Source organism: Hemiscyllium ocellatum, chromosome 13 (assembly GCF_020745735.1).
Source record: "Hemiscyllium ocellatum isolate sHemOce1 chromosome 13, sHemOce1.pat.X.cur, whole genome shotgun sequence".
In the NCBI taxonomy this organism is placed as follows: Eukaryota; Metazoa; Chordata; class Chondrichthyes; order Orectolobiformes; family Hemiscylliidae; genus Hemiscyllium; species Hemiscyllium ocellatum.
The window spans coordinates 80,040,764-80,060,765 of NC_083413.1; the positions used below are offsets into that span (position 1 = coordinate 80,040,764).

At 42.0% G+C, this 20,002-nt stretch overlaps 1 protein-coding gene across 1 annotated transcript in view; it reads left to right on the forward strand.

Moving 5' to 3' along the window:
* Window positions 1-20,002, forward strand: part of wdr33 (WD repeat domain 33) — a 106,653-nt gene that overhangs the window by 81,118 nt on the left and 5,533 nt on the right. The window contains exons 13-18 of the mRNA XM_060834982.1: window positions 3-89; window positions 908-1,047; window positions 1,605-1,757; window positions 5,113-5,982; window positions 11,545-11,632; window positions 14,176-14,650. Coding sequence (XP_060690965.1) covers window positions 3-89; window positions 908-1,047; window positions 1,605-1,757; window positions 5,113-5,982; window positions 11,545-11,632; window positions 14,176-14,650 — 1,813 coding nt within the window. The remainder of the gene's footprint in view (window positions 1-2; window positions 90-907; window positions 1,048-1,604; window positions 1,758-5,112; window positions 5,983-11,544; window positions 11,633-14,175; window positions 14,651-20,002) is intronic.

A 20,002-nucleotide genomic window follows, 5' to 3' on the forward strand; every position in this document is an offset into this window, starting at 1 on the left:
AGATGACATTGAGCCAAACAGTTTATCGAGTATTCCTGGGATGGGCATTCCTGAGCAACTGAAGCAGGCCTTAGAGCTGGAACAGGCCAGTAAGTACATCACAAGAAATTTAGAGTTGTCACTAAGTAAACTGAACTTGCACTGCATGCATTTTTGAGTGTTTTGACCAATTGAGTCATCTGGACAGCCATGCGCCCAGTCAGGAGGAAGTGAGGTTTGCAAATGCTGGAGATCAGAGTGTGTGTTGCAGGAAAAGCACAGCAGGTCAAGCAGCATCCGAGGAGCAGAAGAATTGACGTTTCGGGCCAGAGCCCCTCATCAGGAAAATTTCCTTTTGAAGGTCTCCGGCCCGAAGTGTTGATTCTCCTGCTCGGATGCTGCCTGACCTGCTGTGCTTTTCCAGCAACACACTCTTGACATGTGCCCAGTCAGTCTGTTGCAATTTGACAGTAACGGTAGCCTTCTAAGCTGAATAATCGCTGGCTCGACTGTCACGTAAAGAGAGTGTCTTTTGGATCAATGTTTGAGAAGCCAGTTCCGATTGAGCCGTATCTGAGCAGGAGATTAGTCCTTTAAGGAGAGCAAAGGTAAAAGAATTGGCATTGAGCCAGAAAAAGAAAATGCTTAAAATAAGATATTACTAAAGCACTGAAAACTTAATAAAACTTAGCAGGGAAGTTCCACAGTTTAAATAGTACAGTGCCATAGCACATGTTTATATAGTTTGCTAAAGATACCACCAAAACAAAATCCTTTATTTGGTATTGCTAAGGCTTAGCGTTCCAGCACTACTTTCATTTAAAAAGGCTTTGGCTGCACCTACGGTATGTAAATATGAGTCAAACTAAAAGTATGCCAAAAATGTGCTGCTTAGTTTCATAGCCTTCTAAAGCGTGATTTTTCTCAGACAAAGAAGAGGTGAACGAGGTGGAGATGGCGATCCCAGGATTGGACTGGGGCATGGATGAGATGATGCTCAAGGATCAAAAAAAAGTCATACAGAAGAAAGTCCCCTATGCAAAGCCAATTCCTGTACAGTTTCAACAGGTCAGTTAGACTCTGATTCACATCTGGATGACACCATTATAAGATTGATCTGTTTTGAATGCAGGAAATCCTTAACACATGATGCACTTTGAAACAGAGAGATCTGTGAAATAGCGTTAACATTTCATTTTGACAGTCTTTCATCAGCAATGGTATGGTCTTCTGTACTTGAGTAACCCAGCACTGTACATTGTATAAATTCTTGCATAAGACTTGTTGAAGGGGATAAGATGCTGCCACTACTTTCAGAGCCCTATCCTTTGAGAACCAGAGAAAGGGGTTAACCAGGTAGGATGGTGAATATACAGGGTACACATATTAAATAAACCAATTTGCATCAACTACAGAACATATTCCTGCCTTATAGAAAATAAAATAACCCTCCCCACCCCAGTTCTATACAACAGCAAACAAAACCTCACCAGCTACAGGAAACGTATCTCAGTGACCGAAACAAACAGTAAACTGTTAGGAATTTGAAATGAGAGAAACATGGAATGGTTTTGAAAGCAGATAATGATTTGAATGTTATGTAATCTCTACCTTTATGTCTACAGGCGTGGTCTCAGAATAAAGTTCTCACTGTGCCTGTTGAAGAGCCAAAGATTGAGAGAGCAGAAGAGAAAAAACAGGATGAAAAGAAGAAATCTCAAGCAGAAATTGAACAGGAGATGGCCGCTCTACAGTATACTAATCCTCTGCTGTTAGAGGTTAGAGAAGACCTTCATTTCTTCGAATCTGAACACTTCAATTTTTTTCAGTGACTAAAGAGCCTTACTTGAGATGACTAGCGTTCAGACATTTTTGTTACCGTTAAGGGAAATGCAAACTAGGTTGTTGGTGATTGTTGGTTGTTTTGAATCTTTGAAGTCAATGGATGGTCCCAGACCCAAAGGACAAAGTAAAAGTGATAGGTGACCCGTGAAGGTGTCACATGTAAAAGGCCTCACATGCAAGTTAGATGTGGAATTATGAAGATGCACACTGATGCCATGCAGTTGATAGTCAAAACATACAGACACCGCATTGTAAGTCAGAGGAAATATTGCACTGGATAACTTGTGTAGTTCCCAGTAGCACAAACTGCTTTTTGTACATAGTGGGATTCCTCTGCCTCATGACATCAACTCTACCTAATTTACTTTAGTCCCGAGCTACAAGTGAAAATTTGTGAAGATTTGGCCTCAGCTGCTTTAATGCAAGAATTTCCTACATTGACAACCAATGTGACCACTCGGTAGGGTCATCAGAGTAGAGCTCTAGTCTCCTCACACACATCAACATTTCTGAATCATTGGATAGCTATCATGATAGTTTCTGCAGTGTGATCATAGTGGCTTTGAGGCCAGTTGTTTCTCTCATCTCACTGCCTCTGTTGAGATTAGTCAACTCAGTGGAGGCAGCAAATGAACAGGACTTGGTTGTCCAAATCTCTCAGCTCATTCACCATATCCCACCGTTCTGTTATAGAGCCACATGATTACATGTGTCATTAATGCATGCATTGTATCCACCTTAACACCCGTAGTGCTCAAAATAGTGCTTAGTAGTAATAAAAGTACAATAGTAATATTGGCAATAGTACTGAAGACTTGTGCTCCAGAATGTGCAGCTCTCTTAGCTAAGTTATCCGAGTACAGTTACAATACTGGCATCTACCCAACAAGGTGGCTAATTGCCCAGGTATGCCCTGTACACACACAGCAGGACAAATCCAACCTGACCAAATAACGCTCCATTGGTCTACTCTTGATCTTCAGTAAAGTGATTGGAGGTGTCATCAACAATGCTATTAACAGCACCTGCTCAGCACTAACCTGCTCAGTGATACCCAGTTTGGCTTCTGCCAGGGCCACTCAGCTCCTGACCTCATTACAGCCTTCTTTTAAACATGGACAAAAGAGCTGAATTCCAGAGGTGAGGTGAGAGTGACAGCCCTTGTCATCAAAGCTGCATTTGGATGAGTGTAGCATCAAGGGTTTTAGCAAAACTGGAATCATTGGGAATTGGGGCAAACTGGTTAGAGTCATACCTGGCACGTAGGAAGATGTTTGTGTTTGTTGAAGGTCTGTCATCATAGCTCCAGGATATCTCTGCCAGAGGTCCTCAAGGTAATGGCCATGGCCCAACCATCTTCAGCTGCTTTATCAGTGACCTTCCCTCCATCGTAAGTTAAGAAGTGGGGATGTTTGCTGATAATTGCACAATGTTCAGTACTATTCACGACGACTCAGATACTGAAGCATTTCATTTTCACATGCAACAAGTTTTGGACATTATTTAGGCTTGGGCTCAGAAATGGAAATAGTATTTACACCACACAAATGTCAGTCAATGACCGTCTCCAAAAAGAGACAATTTGATCACTGCCCCTTGACATTCAATGGTGTTACTGAATCACTGAATCCCTGACAATCAACATCCTTGGATTTACCATTGACCAGAAACTCAACTGGACTAGCTATACAAATACAGTAACAAGAAGTGCAGGCCAGAGGATAGGAATGCTCTGCACTTGCCTGGATGGGTGCAGCTCCAACAGTACTCCAGAAGCTTGACATCATCGAGGACAAAGCAGTCAGCTTGATTGGCAGCATGTCCACAAGCATCCACTTCCTCCAACACTGCCACTCAGCAGCAATGTGTTGTATTTACAAGATGCGCTGCAGAAAGTCACCAAAGATTCTCAGATGAGCACCTTCCAAACACATGACCACTTCATCTAAAAAGACAAGGGAGCAGAAACCTGGGAATACCACACCCTGCAAGTTCCCCCGTGAGCCACTCATCATTCTGACTTGGAAATATATCCCTGTTCTGTCACTGTCACTGAGTCAAGATGCTGGAATTCCCTCCCTAAGGACATTGTAGGTTAACCAACAACATGTGGATGCTTGTGGACGTGATGCCAATCAATTAAGGAAGGGAGCTCACCACCACCACCTCAAGCACAACTAGGGATGGACAATAAATGTTGGCCCAGCCAGTGACGCCCACATCCCATGAGTGCATAAAAATATGGTTGGGAATGAGGAACAGAAAATTAGCATTACCTGGAACATATAGAATCACAGAATCCCTACAGTGTGGACCATTCAGCCCATCAAATTCACACCGACCGTCTGAAGAGTAGCCCACCCAGACACCCCCCCATTCCTCTAATTCAGCATTTCCCCAGGCTAATTCACCTAGCCCGCACATCCCTTAACTTTATGGGCAGTTTAGCATGGCCAATCTATCTAACCTGCACATCTTTGAATTATGGACGAAACCAGAGCACTCAGAGGAAACCCATGCAGACACGGTGAGAATGTGCAAACATCACACAGATAGTTGCTCAAGGCTGGAATCAAACCTTCTATCAATGCCATAATGTCTCCTAAAAAGATTTATTTGTTTAAACATTTATTCATTCATACATGGGAGATACACATTTTCAAAATGATGTACAACTCAAATCTTTATTTGGCAGAAGAAAGGTTTTGTATTAATCTTACTGATAACAATCTTCCAGTTGATTATTCCTACAAATAATCATCTCCAATCAAAAAGTAATGCTTTACTCACCCCATTTCTACCCAATCATAGTTCACATTGTAAGTCTGTGCACGTGATTGTATCATCCAATCACGTTCAAACAGATCCACAAGATTATATTATCCAATCATCTAATTGCATATTTATATCTTGAACTGTTGCATATGTATTTTGTGATAACAGAAAACCCATAACTGTTTACTTTTCCCCCTATCAGGTCCTCACGTTTGCTAAACTGTTTCCCCTTAGAGGGAAATTTGTCACATGTATTTGCTGCCTTTTTTCTTCTAGCTGTTTGAAGTCACAGGTTTGGAAGGACCCTTGATGAGTCGCTGCAGTGAATCTTGTAGATGGTACACTCTGCTGTTTCTGTGTATTGGTGTTCAAGGGCATTAGTTATATATTCCCTTTCCAGATAGCCTTGTCAGTGTTAATGTCTACCCCAATTTCTTCAATAATTTGTAATAAGTTTACAGTTTGGGACAGAAAAGGTTATTTACATTTTCTGTGATTTCTTTCTTCCAAAAGCAACTCAAGATTGAAAGGATGGCACAGAAGCAGGCAGAACAAGCACAGCAGCAACAACAGCAGCAGCAGCAACAACCACAACAGCAACAAGGTCCTTCTTTAACACAACAGGCCTTCCAAGGACAAGGATTTATCTCTCAACCTGCGCAAGCATTTCAACAGGCACATGCGTCTCAGCAGATGCAGATGAATATGCCCCTTGGACATTCAGGACCGCAAGGCAATTTCAGACCACCAGCTCCTCCAGGACAAATGGGTCTTCAGGTCGCTCCACTCATGCAGGGTCCTGCAGTATCACAGGGATTAATGGGTCCCCAAGGACATGCAGGGCCACAAGGAATTCATGGTCCAGGAGGTCCTCCTGGACCTCAGGGACCTCAAGGGCATCCAGGACCACATGCAGCACAAGGGTTTCCAGGCCCCCATAACCATCCTGGACCACAAGGACAGCAAGGACCTCATGTGCAACAAGGTTTAGGTCCCCAGGTTCATTCAGGCTCGCAAGGGCACCCAAGCTCCCAAGGACATCCCGGCTCTCAAGGACATCCCGGATCCCAAGGCCATCCTGGATCACAGGGAATGCAGGGGCCATCAGGTCCTAGAGGAATGCAAGGAGCTCCAATGCAGGGACAACCCCAGGGAATGCAGGGGCCCCAGGGAGTACAAGGACCCCCCCAGGGTATGCAAGGACCATCAGGACCTCAGGGACCCCAGGGTGCATCAGGCGGGCCTCAGGGTCCATCAGGAGGGCCAGCACATCCTCAGCAGGGCACTTCAAATGCACAAGGACCACCTCATCAAGCCCCTTCCTTTCAGCAACCAACCAAGCCATCGCTGTTGGGTGATGGACCCAGAATGCCATTCAACCAGGTGAGGCGCCCTGTGTTTATTAGATTCTACACCAAATATTACACACACTATATGAACATACAGAGCAATGAAATTGAAAATACAAGAAAGCCAAGTCTTCTTGGATACAAATGAATGTTTGAAAACTGGTCTTGATTCAATAGATATTCGTGCAGATTTCATTGAAACTTAAATCAGTCTGAGTATTAATGACAACTGGGAGTTGTTAATATTCTGAGCCAGCAATTTTGTGTGTTTTACAAGTTTTCCACTAGTAACATTTAGGCATATTAACACCTGAAGTTGGAGAATCAAAGGGAGAAAAGGAACATTCAACCTAATGCTGGAGTGCATGCTACACAGAAGAGCCTGTGTCATTGAGGCAATCAAACCAATAGTGAAAATTAAAATAGTTCACACGTAATGCTTTACACTCCTGTATTTATTTGCGGTACACAGAATGAGTTTACCATATGGTTGCCTGCTAAACATCTTAGAATTAGGATACTGACATTCGGTCCAAAAAGTATTCTAGGTTGTTTTGCTTGTTGATATTTTGGAGTGTTCTAATGTCACTTTGTATCTAAAGAATAAAACATTTACAGTGCGCATGCCTGAACAAAAATCATCTCGAAGTGTTTCACCTGCACGAACTTGCATTGAAAACTGCTATTGAGGTCAATCCTCTCGCCTCCAGAACCTTACTGCACAAGTTCCTCAGGATAACACCCTCCATCCACCCACAATAACTCTCCTTTTATCATCGGATCAGAAGTGGGGATGGCCATTGAGCAATCCTCAATGTTTTAGCACCATTCATCATTCTTCAGATGCAAAAATACCATGGCCAAATGCAGCAAGACCTGGACAGTATCCAGGGTTGGGCTGACAAGCGGCGACTCTCATTACTGCTGCACATGTACCAAACACTGGTCATTCTCAATGAGAGAAAGTCTATCCATCGACCCACATATCCATTACCATCACTGAGTCCCCCACTGTCAACATCCTGGGGGTTACAAAAAATCAGAAACTAAACTAAACTACTCTCAGAAATGCTATGGCTGGAAGAACAGATCTGAATTGTGAATCCTGCAGTGGGTAACTCCCCTCCTGACTCGACAAAGCCTGTCTGTCATCTACAAGGCATATGAGGCAGCACGGTGGTTAGCACTGCTGCCTCACAGCGCCAGGGACCTGGGTTCAATTCCTGCCTCGGGCGACTGTCTGTGTGGAGTTAGCTCATTCTCCTGTGTCTGTTTCCTCCCACAATCCAAAAGATGTGCAGGTCAGGTGAATGGGCCATGTTAAATAGCCAAGTTGGGGTAAATATAGGGTGGAGGAATGAATCGGACTGGGTTACTCATTGGAGGGTCATTGTGACCTTTTGGGCAGAAGGGCCTGTTTCCATACTGTAGGGAATCTAATCTAAAAAGTCAGGAGTGTGACTTTAAATTCTCCACACCTGCCTGGATGAGTGCAACTCCAACAATACTCAAGAAGCTTGACACTATCCAGGTCAAAGCGCTCCATTGATTGGCACTACATCCATAAGCATAGACTCCCACCCATACTCAGCCGCAACAGTATGTATCATACATAAAATTTGAACATTTATAAAGCTCCTTAGATAGCGCCTTCCAAATCCTACAATCGCTACTGTCTAGAGGGCAAAGCCAGCAGGTTCATGGGCACACCACCATCCACAAGTTCTTCTCCAAATCACTCAACCTTCCTGACGTGGAAATATATCATCGTCCCTTCACAATCATTGGCTCAAAATTCCTGTTACTCCTTCCCTAAAAACATTGTGGGTGTATCTACACCAAGTAAGACTGCAGTGATTCAAAAAGGTGGCTCACCACCATTACCTCGTGAACAATTAAGAATTGGTAATGAATACTGGCCCAGCCAGCAAAGCTCACCCCCCCACCCCCCGAAAAAAATCAACAATGCCATTGAATGTCAAGGGGAAATAGTTAAATTTCTCTTGTTTGAGATTGTCATTAACTGGCATTTGCACTGTGTGTGTTACTTGCCATTTGTCAGCCCAAACCTGGATGTTATCCAGGTCTTGCTGCATATCAGCACTGGCTGTTTTAATACCTGAGGAGTTGCAAATGGCGCTGAACATGTGCAATCTTCAGTAAACATCCCCCACTTCTGATCTTATGATGGAGGGGAGTTCGTTGATGAAGCAGGTGAAGATGGTTGAGACTACACTGAGGAACTGAAGGCTCTTGTGATGGAATAGCAGTGTTGCTGCAGAGATGTGTAATAATGCCTCCGAAATGATGGATTAGAAAATATCTACACTTGGGGTATGTTCTGAGACTGATCTGATTAATCTCCTACAACTACATCCATCTTCCATTGTGTAGCTTTACGTTGCTGCGCACAGGGACACACTCCTGTTTCTTAAAGTACACGTGGATGTTATGACCATCGGCTCAGTTGACTGCATTTTTACCTTTGGATGTCACAGTTTAAAGTGTTCAAGGCCTTTATCAGGATGTGAGCAGATAATCTCAGTTGATCGTCCACGGCAAAACTGCGGTCCTGCTTTTCAGATCAATCAATGCACAAGAGGTCTGTTTTGGTTAGTTCAGGTGTATCTTCTGGATGTCATGCTGCTATTTGCATAGGAGCTAAACATTCTGTGCTCCTCAACATTCAATGTTCCTTTCTGAACCCCAAAAAATTAAAAATATTGGTGTTTGTGACAGATTATATATAGAATAGCAGTCACAATATCTTATAATGGTGCCTACTGCCCTTCAGATTGATTATTTGGGATATATGTTGGAGATAGGATAAAACTCCTTTTTAAATGTAAATTTATTTCATAATGGAGAAGAATAAAAGTAGAGCCATACAACTGCATCAAAATTTGATTGGCAATGTCTGCTTTTATCTCTGCTGACCTCAAGATTAATAGAAAATTTTAAAAATAATTCATGGGGCAGGGACTTCTCTGGAAAGGATTTATTGCGCAATCTAAATGCTCATGAGAGGATCGATTCCACATTTTTTTGTGTAGCCTAATAAATCAGTTAATGGTGTTCCACATTGAAAAGACAGTCGTGGATAAAGTGAAATATTCTGTTTGGCTCTTCATTAATTCACTTTCCAGCATTCTAAGGACTCTCACTTCAAATGAGGACTATTTAGTTTCTGTCAGCAAGTGATACAAGTCACAGAGTATTGGTAGTCAGTCACTCTTACCTTCCGCATTATTGTGCGCTCAAACCTTTAGAAAGATTCAGCTTATTATTGTGAATGACTTCAGTTTTGAAATGCACCTTAATTCAAGAGGAGGCTTTTTCTTAATTGCCTCATGTTGATACACCAGTACAATGCCGATGGAGAGTTGCATTGCCTGAGATATTGTCTTTCAGAAGAATGTTAAACTGACACCCATCTATTCAGTGATACTATTTCATAGAGTAGGAGTGGACCTATCCTGAGTGTCCTCACCAATTTATCATTTGTGAGACATCGCAAGCAGATTGTCTGACTGCTATCAAGTTGGCTCCATGTTTTCAAATTGTTACAGTGGCTAAATATCTAAGGTGTTTCATAAAGCATGGTGGAACCATAGAAATGCTGAATGATCTATTAATAACTGCACAAAAATTCAATTTGTCATTGTGGGAATATACCTAAATTTGCCTGTTTTGTATCACTGTATCAATGTGTTTTTTTTCTTCTGTTCACTCACATTGGATCCATTTGCTGACCACACTTATAACTTGTCCAGATTTGTTTGAAAGTTGTGTTCCTTCCAATGCCTGACCCCTTACACACAGGGAGATAGCAGTCTCTTTATGGATAAAATTACATTTTATGTATTGCAAACAAAAGAAACATCCAGAACAATCCTGCTGAATCTGACAGGTCTCAGGGAGTTTCGAATTAATTTATTTTTATTTTGTTGATTGCTATCACTACAAAACTTCAGAGTTTATGCAATATATGATATCGTAATATCTCAGCAAAGAATAGAATAAAACCCTATTCCCCTTATTTAAGAAATTATTACAAAACAAACGTGATGATTTTTTAATTTGAAAGAAATTTTTTGATTTCAATGAGATCTAATAATTCATGAGGGGAGTGAGAGGATGCAAGATGGTGAGCCCACCACTTGAAAAAAAAATCTTCTTTAATGTTCGCACAAGTTACCCATTTCCCTACCCTTTCGGACTACTTCGAATATATTGGATTGAAATCATTAAAGAACTAATGTGAATCCTCCACCATTTCCATTCTTGACCCCTTCCCTCCCTTCTGCCGTTCCAGCTTTCAGTCTGAAATTCACTGCTTCAAAATCCACCTTTTGGGAATCATAGAATTGTTCCTGCACAAAAGGAGGCCATTCAACCCATAATGTGTGCACTGAACAAAAACACAATCTCTTCTTCAGCCCAACTTGCTTAACCTCTTCAGCCACATTTTGTAACTCATCATCCAGTTCCTGCTAATATCATCCTCTGTTGCCATTCGGCACTAAGTGTCTAGGAGTGCTCTGACATTCTGACAAAGGTCCCATGTCCCATGAAGCTGTTAATGACTTATGTTCATACTTCCTCATACCAGTCTCCATAATTCGCCCTTTGGTTCTGGTGGGTGGCACAGTGGCTCAGTGGTTAGCACTGCTGCCTGTCAGCACCAGAGACCTGGATTTGATTCCACCCTTGGGCAACCGTCTGTGGGGCGTTTGCATGTTTTTTTTAGATTAGATTCCCTACAGTATGGAAACAGGCCATTTGGCCCAACAAATCCACTGTGACCCTCCGAAGAGTAACCCACCCAGACCCATTCTTCTACCCCATATTTATCCCTGACTAATGCACCTGACGCTATGGACAATTTAGCATGGCCAATTCACCCTGACCTGCACATCTTTGGACTGTAGGAGGAAACCAGAGCACCCGGAGGAAACCCATACAGGTGAGGGGAGAATGTGCAAACTGTACATAGCCGGTTGTCTGAGGCAGGAATCAAATCCAGCTCCCTGGCACTGTGAGGCAACAGTGCTAACCACTGAGGCATCGTGTTCTCCCTGTGTCTGTGTGGGTTTCCTCCAGGTGCTCCAATTTCCTCCCAGTCCAAAGATGTGAAAGTTAGGTGGATTGCCCATGCTCAATTGCCAATAGTGTTCAGGAATATGCAGGCAAGCCATGGGAAATGCAGGGATATGGTTGGGGGATAGATCTGGAAGGGATCCTCTTTAGAGAATCAGTGTGGACCCATTAGGCAAATGGCCTGTTTCCACACTGTATGAATTGTATGATGAAAATGATAAAAAGGCTCATTTCAAGCAAAATGTTCAAAAGGCGATTGGACTGATATTAAGTAATTTGCCTCCTTGATGCATGTCCCAGTTCTGCCCAAATTGGACACGAAAAGTGAGTAAAGAATGATATGTTAAAATCAAATTCTGAGGTGTTGGTTATATTTTTCTGGATGTGCAACACCTGACAGATTTCTGTCCAATGTGCTTTATGAAATGCCAAAGTATTCTTTTTGTTTGGTCTGTATCTCATGGATGACTCATTTGTTACGTTTTTCCTATGAAAGGCTGGAAACCAAGTGCCACCATTGATGATGGGTCCGGGTCGATTACCTGCTTCCAGTCAGGGACCTCCAGGTCCTGGGCCAAGCAAAGGTGAGAAGAGCAGCACTGCACATAAATGGTTTAATCAAACTGCGACATAAAGAGTCAAACCTCACATGGTGCCTTGTGGAACTTTTCCCTGTGCATAAAGGTCACTTGTGAAACTTGAAAGGGTTCAGAAACAATTTACAAGAACATTGCCAGGGGTGGAGGATTTGAGCTATGGGGAGAGGCTGAACAGGCTGGGGCTGTTTTCCCTGGAGCATCGTAGGCTGAGGGGTGACCTTATAGAGGTTTACAAAATCATGAGGGGCATGGATAGGATAAATAGACAAAGTCTTTTCCCTGGGGTTGGGGAGTCCAGAACTAGAGGGCATAGGTTTAGGATGAGGGGGAAAAGATATAAAAGCGACCTATGCGGCAACTTTTGCACACAGAGGGTGGTACGTGTATGGAATGAGCTGCCAGAGGAAGTGGTGGAGACTGGTATGAGATTAGGAAGGGTTTGGAGGGATATGGGCCGGGTGCTGGCAGGTGGGAATAGAATGGGTTGGAATACCTGGTCGGCATGGACGGGTTGGACCGAAGGGTCTGTTTCCATGCTGTACGTCTCTATGACTATATGTTGAAGGTGCACTGATTCATTATTATGTGAACTACCTTGTACAATAGTGTTTAAACTTCTGACAAGAAGAAAGAAGCAACAGCAATTTCTGCATGCAAAATACTCCAGAATTTGAAGAATGAAAGACATGTTAACAAATTACAATTGCAAATAAGATGTTATTGACCCTGCAGCAGCTTGATACATTGTGCTTTGGTAACTTCTGTGCTATTACTCGCTGTATCAGTGTATGTGGTTCCAGTTCTAAGAAAGTATTGATTGGTGAACACCTAAGCTTCTTTTGTCAGTATTTGATTCACAAAACAGCTGATGGTATTTGAATGGTCAATGTACCTGCGGTCATCCTCACAAAACTCAGTTGGTGAACTGTGTTTTTGGACAGATGGCTGTTTGTTACTTGAGGTGAGTGAATTTCTTCATTGCAGCAAAAGGCTTTCTCAAACCAGTAGGAGTTTCACCTTTGGCGGTAGATAGAGAAGTGGCATTCATTGATCCACAAACACTCATGGTGTAAAATTAAGGGAACTCTTGCATTTGAATGGCCTGTTTATGAAAGATTTATAAACCTAAGGAGCGATGTGGTTTAAAAAGTGACAGTGGGGCACTTACTCAAGTTCCTCACCGAGAGAGAATGCAATATATTGTACAGTGAATGAAGCATCATATAAAATGATGCCATGTCCATCTTTTGCACATTAAGTAGCATTTCTTCAAAGGCTAGCCTGATATTTGTTCTTGAAGTATTTTCTAGCTTTCAGTTTGTAGGGTTCTCTAATATTAACTACAAAATCCATTTATGATGTCCCTAATTTCAGAGAATGAGTGAGTTTGAGAAAACACTTGAAGTTTAAGTCGTCATTACAGAGGCAGAAGCCAGACCTGATGTTGTTATAAGTGGCCTATAGACTGGGATCCCCTTTTCACACAGTGCCAAAAAAGAGCTTTCGGTAGTTAGTGATCTCAGTAAAATACCACTGTCCTTTGATGCTAGACCTCAAGTCAGTGTTCAGAATAACCTAATACAGTACACATCACTACAAGTATTTTTGTAATTTACTTCATCAGTATGGGGTTGTAGGTTAATCCATTCCGAGGTTTGAGAGTATGCAGAATCATGGGTTTGTGGATGAATTTCGAGGTTTGCCTGGTTGTTCTTTTCAAGGTCAGCTATGGTTCAGTGGGTAACAGTCATTTCTCTGGGACAGTACATTCTGGGTTCACTAGGTTCTCACTCCAAAGTCTGGAAACCAAACTAGACCAGCACACTCAGTGCATTACTGAGAAAGTGCTGCACTGTTGGAGGATGACTTGAATCTGAGGCTGCACTTGCCTACTCAGATGTGTAAAAGATCCCATAAGCCTTTAAAAGAAGAGCAGGAGAAATCCTTCTGTTCCCCTGACAAATATTTTTCCATTAAACAACATCACCGAAACAGATTACCTAGCCGTAAACATGTCACTATTTGTGGAAGCTTGATGTGCATAAATTAACTGTTCTGTCTAGATGGAACAGTGACTACACTTGAGTATGAAAGTCTTGCCTTCTCGACCTTGCCCTTCTCTTGAGATGTGGTGACCCTGAGATTAAACTCACCACAAGTCTCTCTCTGTCTGATGAGAGAGCAGACTTATGTTCCTCTGCATCTATGATGACTTATTTATGTGCAGCTATCTTTAGGAAATGAAATATTTCAGTGAATAAATGAAGTATATGAGAGATTTTTTAAAAAGCACCAGAATGTTAACATCAATTTTTTTAGCATTCTGGATGTATGATTTCAGACCTCTTTATTTTTCTAGAGACATTTGTGTTGGCAAGATAATGGATCACCACTGTGCACATTTGTCTGGACAGTCAATCTGTTCACATAAATACCACTACGCGCAAGGAGAATGGCTGTCCAATTTTGTGCCTTGTTGTTCATCTGTTTGCATTAACAGCAGCTTCAAATTGATTTTGTCTTGTCAGGTGAATCTCATGGTCCTCCAAATCATCACATGGGCCATCCACAGGAAATGAGGCGTGATCAGAGCTCAGAGCGTGAACCTGAACGCGGACTTCCATTCAGGGGTTCCCACGACTGGGGTGATCCTCGAGAAAACAGAGGCTCCGCAGAGAGGCGGGGTCCACCCCAAGACTACCATGATCGCTTTGAAGGACCAGATCAGTACCATGATGATTACCGGAAGGATGAGAGATATGGCCACAGGCCGCGGGAGTTTGAAAACCGTATGGGCCCGATACCTCTTGATGAGGGTTGGAGACGGGGACCTGGACCTCAGCGGGATTTTCCTCCTGATCAGGAGTACAGGGACTTTGGGGATCCTGAGCACAGGGGCCCGAACCGGGGTCCACCCCAAGGTTGGGATGGACGCAAACCAGTAGATGAACGATTCATGAGGGAGCCTGAGGATATGCGATTTCGTGGGCGGAGGGATGACAGGTGAGAATAAATTCTGAGTGGTCGTTCAGTAGGGATCCCTGACATACAGGTTTATTTATCCAAAATACTGTGACTAGATTTGAAATTGGATGTCATCTGATTTTAGACTCACCCTAATGATAACAATTGGTGAAACATTCTTTCAACTGGAAGTGCAATTTATTGGGCTTTACAGTGCAAACAAACAAGACCCAGCAGGTAGCAGGAGTGTGGCAATTATGTCACCAGCAGAAGGAGAGTTAAAGAACAATTGAGTCTGTGGAAAAGATAAATTGAGTCAAACTGTTACGGGAGTTTAGATCTTTCCTACACAGTGGCCCAGTTTTTGTAGCTAGTGGTGAGGCGGCAGTGCTCACCTCAGACCTCAGAAGAAACTGCCAATGTGACATTGCTTTGACCTTCCAGATTGCTGTTTTAAGTCCCTTGCTGAGTAAAGGAGATCTCTTGGTGGGCAGTAACAATGATGTCTGCAAGCAGTTGCCGACCAATCAAATTGAAATGTTCACGCACAGCAAAACAAGAAGGAAAATGCATCTACCACTTTTAATTCATATTTTCAGATAATGAAATAAAGGTCTGATGATATTCAGACAGAATCTAAAATAAAGATGGATAAAGTTTAAAATAATAAAATTACTTTTAAGAAAGTATGTAAGTTTTTATTGTTGCAGAGAAATTTAATATTCAACACACAAAATTAGCCTCCCAGGGCCAGTAAGGATGTGGGAGTTAATAGAATTAATACAGTTAGCCCCAATAACATCTCAGTCTACCAGATTTTAGTTCTTCAAGGGTTTTCACATCAACTCCAGCAAAGAGTTCACAAAAGTTCTCACCACATCATGATTGCAGTTTGCAGAGATCTCTTTACATCTAACAGGAGAGCTTGGAATCTCAGATAGCGACTTCTGAACTGTCGAGTTATTCAATGCGTGTTGGAACTCTCAATCTGCTGTCAATTTTCAATGGAGAATGACGACAGAAATCAACACTTTCACCATCATTACCACAGCCAAAGAGTATTGTAAACAATTCCATTCGTCATAACTGCAAGCCAAAAATTTGTAGCATGTATAAGGTTAATAAAGCATGTATTAATCAGAAACTGGAAGGTTCCTGGGCTTCATGTCACACATCTGGAATACAAGACTCAAGGAATCAAAAAATGAAATTAACAATAGTTTAGCATTTTTCAGATCTCCATAAATAACTCCAGCTGATGAAGCCTGGAGGATGTCTGGTGCTGGCCTAAATATTCACAAAAGAATGCAGTACAGATTACTGTCCCGCTAACTAGAAATCAACTATGAGAATAGTTGAAGGGATTATATCTAAGTAGCACCAGGATCATGAAGTGGAGCAGTCAGTATGGTGTTAAAGCTGACAGATTGTGCCATCCAAATCTCCCTGAAAATTCCTTGAGGAGTCAGTTGCATTCATGACCTAGGATTGCTCAATGAATAGTTAGCGTGCAGTTTACTTGTTTTCAATGGCCCTTTAGTGAAGCTCGAAAAATTGATTAGGTTTTCTCCATGCATTAAGAATTGGCTTGTCAACAGAAGATGGATATTGGGAATTGAGGGGTGTGGTTAGGATTGAGCAAAAAACAACAGTTTCATTAGGCCCAGCAAACATGTTCTTTAAGATGCTTCCGACCACAACTATTGGAGCTTTGGAGAGTCTGAAACTGCAGCCTACTGCTGCTATAACACACAATAGACAGGGAGAAACTTCCCACTCATGAAATCATCAAGAATGACAGTGCTCAGGTTTTCAGTAGTTTGCAGAACAAGGACAAACATTTTTACAGTCAGTGGCTATGGTCAGGATTGAGCTGAAGAGAATGTGATGGAGGCAGGTTTATTTGAGGCATTCATAAGGGAATTTGACTTACTATGAAGGCAGGAACATGGCTTTTAAGTGAAATGAACATCTGGAGAATCATAATTATGGAGTGACGTAATGGCCTCATGAACGATTCTGTGAATATGGTATCTTTCTTTAATGCTTCCATGTGAAGGCCCAAAGATAAAAAGAGCCAAGAGATGGTCTGTTCATCCTTTATTTGAGCAAATGTTTCCAGTCATCCAGAGCAGCTTTCATATAAACAAATAAGTCTTAAAAGTTCTTCCTGTAGATTTGGACAGGGCGTTGACCAGTGTGGGAATGAATGTGAGCAGAGGTGTCGAGATCAGCAGTGCCCAACTCAAGGCTGACAGGAAGTAGATTTTGATCCATGTGATTGGGTTGAAGATTTGTAGGTGTTGATTGTCTAGACTTAAAGCATTAATCAGTATCCCTGGAACTACTCTGCCTGAAAATTGGAAATGGCAATAATCCATCGCCTCCTGCTGTTAACTGGACAGAGCCAAGCAAAGGTCCACATACAGCTGGAGCCACTTAGTCAAGCCAATTTAGAAATGCAGAGTTGCAATCACGTTCTGTATACAGACATTTTCCATTCATGCAACACATAAAATCTGTCCCTGCTCTCGGGATGGCTTCTCTGAGGAGAACAGTGAACTCCTTTGTTGCCACTGGATGGCATTAATGATTCCATTGTGCCTTTAGATTGCTTTGAAAGAAAACCATCTGCCAATTGTAAACTGTAAGCCGGTTTATTCACAGAAACAGCAATAGGAACAACACCTTGAATCAATTCAAGTGTACAATGTGGAGCCAACTCACAAAGGTTAAGCAGACAAATCAGCCAAAGACTTTTAAAACGGCTTTCCAGTTCTTGAGATCATAACATTTTTCGGAAAGAATTGGAAGACCTATTCCTTAGGGAATAAACTGAATTACTATTTCAGGAGTGACCAATAGTGTTTCATTCTGTTCCCCATCTCCAGGCTAAGCATCCATTATTCCTAGCTTTTGAAAGTTGCTATGAGAGATGGGGATTGCCTATTTGAGTAACGTTGTCTATCTCAATCTACAAACACAAATGAAGTGATGCTGTCCTGTGATGGTTAATGTGCACAGCCCCCCATTTCAGTTGTTTTCATTTGACCCTTTATAGCTCAAGATGTACCTGATTGAATGACAGTAATTATTTCTGTTGATATGTTCATGACCAGTTTAACCATCAGAATATTTACACTAAGGATGCTTGTCGGGATTACCAAAGCTGTGTGTGGTATGTACACCATACAGGCCAGCCCCTATGACCAGCACTCAAAACTCAGGCAACTCAGTTGTATTGTACTTACTGACCTTGTTTGTGGTTTGAAAATATACATTGCTTCATTGATGAATGAATTCTGCCCCAAAGCATGAAGATCCGTTTCAATGAGATCTTTGTGTGTTCTAATGTAGAATTCATCCACAAATTGGTGTTGACATGATCTTATTTATCCAAGACCAAGGGTTTTTCCCATATGTATAATAATTGTCATGTAGAAATACACCACAACGTTTTGGGCTGCTCAGATGGTACATGGGCAATCCTGTCCATTTGCTGAATATTCCATTTCCCAAGGCAATATGATTTATAACTCGAGTAAGTGACAAAATGATCTGACCGAAACTCCTCAACCTGACTCAATCAGCACCAATACCCAAGTCTAATAAACTCCTATGGACTACAAACACTTGGATACAGTCAGGATGCACCAGAACTACTGCTATATAAACATATTTCCACCTTTTTGGATTTGGTTTCACTTTATGGATTCAGTCTGCTAATGGCCACTGCTACATTACTGCTAGTTGAGCCATAAAGCTGCAAGAATTGTTGGATTACCTGGAGATTGTCTGCACTTGTTTCTTGGTGTGGGATAAGATGCATTTGTGGTGGTAACCCCCTTTGTCTGTTCAAGTTTCTGTCGTTCCACCCACACAGAAACCTTGGTACCACACTTCAGCCACTGTTCAATCTTAAACAGTTAACTCTGCTTTGGTTAACTGGGTCAGGCTGTAGGAATTCAGTACAGAAATTGATGCACAATGATGTCAATGAACCAAATGCAGAGCATCTTAAGAAATCTGTCTGCTCGAGTAATCAGTATTTGTCCATTCACCACCTTAAAGAAATAATTGTAGCTTTATCATTTAATATCTGACATTGAACTGCACGAGAGAATCAGTGTTTAAAGGGTGAACACAGAGGCACTGCAAGCAACACTTAATAACTCAGTGCAAATCCAAGAATGGAAAGTAATAGTTCCTGGAGGCTGTATCTGATGGAAATCAGTAGTTAACCAGCCGTGACCCTAAGGAGCATTCTATTATCTCAGAGACAGTGACCACAGAAGCAGACAAATGGTCTGCATTAAAGAATTTATTTTCTCATGTCAAGTAATTTTTCTTGGTTGTTGCTGCCTTGATATTTAGTAGGAACCTTTAAACATTTGCTCCTCCTTTTAAAATATTGCCTTATAATGTATCCAAACAGAGAGAGCTTGTACTCAAAATGCTTTGACACCAAGCCACATTAGATATTAGGACAGATGCACAAAAGCTTTTCAGGAATGTCTGAAAGGAAAATAAGAAGAAAGAAAGTAGACAGAGAGAGAGAGTGGTGTGGAGAGGAAATACCAGCATTTACAGCCCAAGCAGCTGAAAGCAGAGCCAGCTATAGTACATCAATTAATTAATTAATCAATGAATCACTGGTGCATAAGAGGTTGAGGGGTGACCATATAGAGAATTTAAAAATCATGAGAGGTATGGGCAAGGTGATTGACAGGTGTGGTTTCCAAATGATGGAGGATTTCAAGATTGGGGGCATAGGTTTACAGTGAGAGGAGAAGGATGGGAGAGGCAATTTTTATTTTACAGAGTAGTTTGTGGAATGTACTGCCAGAGGAATTGGTGGATGCCAGTACAGTTACAACATTTAAAAGACATTTGGATAAGTACATGAATAGGACAGGTTTGGAGGGATGTGGGCCAAGCACAGGCAGGTGGAACTGGTTTAGTTTGGAAACATGGTCGGCATGGACTGGTTGGAATGAACAGTTTGTTTCCATGCTGTATGACTCCATGGGATGTTCAGGAGACTAGAGTTGAGAGACGAAAGGCTGGAGGAGATTGCCACATTAGTGAGAGGCAAGATTTCAAAACATGGATGAGAATGTTTCTAAATTGAGTTGTTCCTGGTTGGAAGTCAGTGTAGTTCAGCAAGTACATTGATGTTAGGTGAATGGGACTATGTGTTAGGATATGGGCAAAGAATCCCCAAAGTGTGGAAACAGACCATTCAGCCCAACAAGTCCTTACTGACCCTCCGAAGATCATCCCACCCACATCCATTTCCCCTACCCTATCCCTGTAACCCTGCGTTTTCCATGGCTAACACACAGAATCGAAACATCCCTGAACACTATGGGTAATTTATCATGACCAATT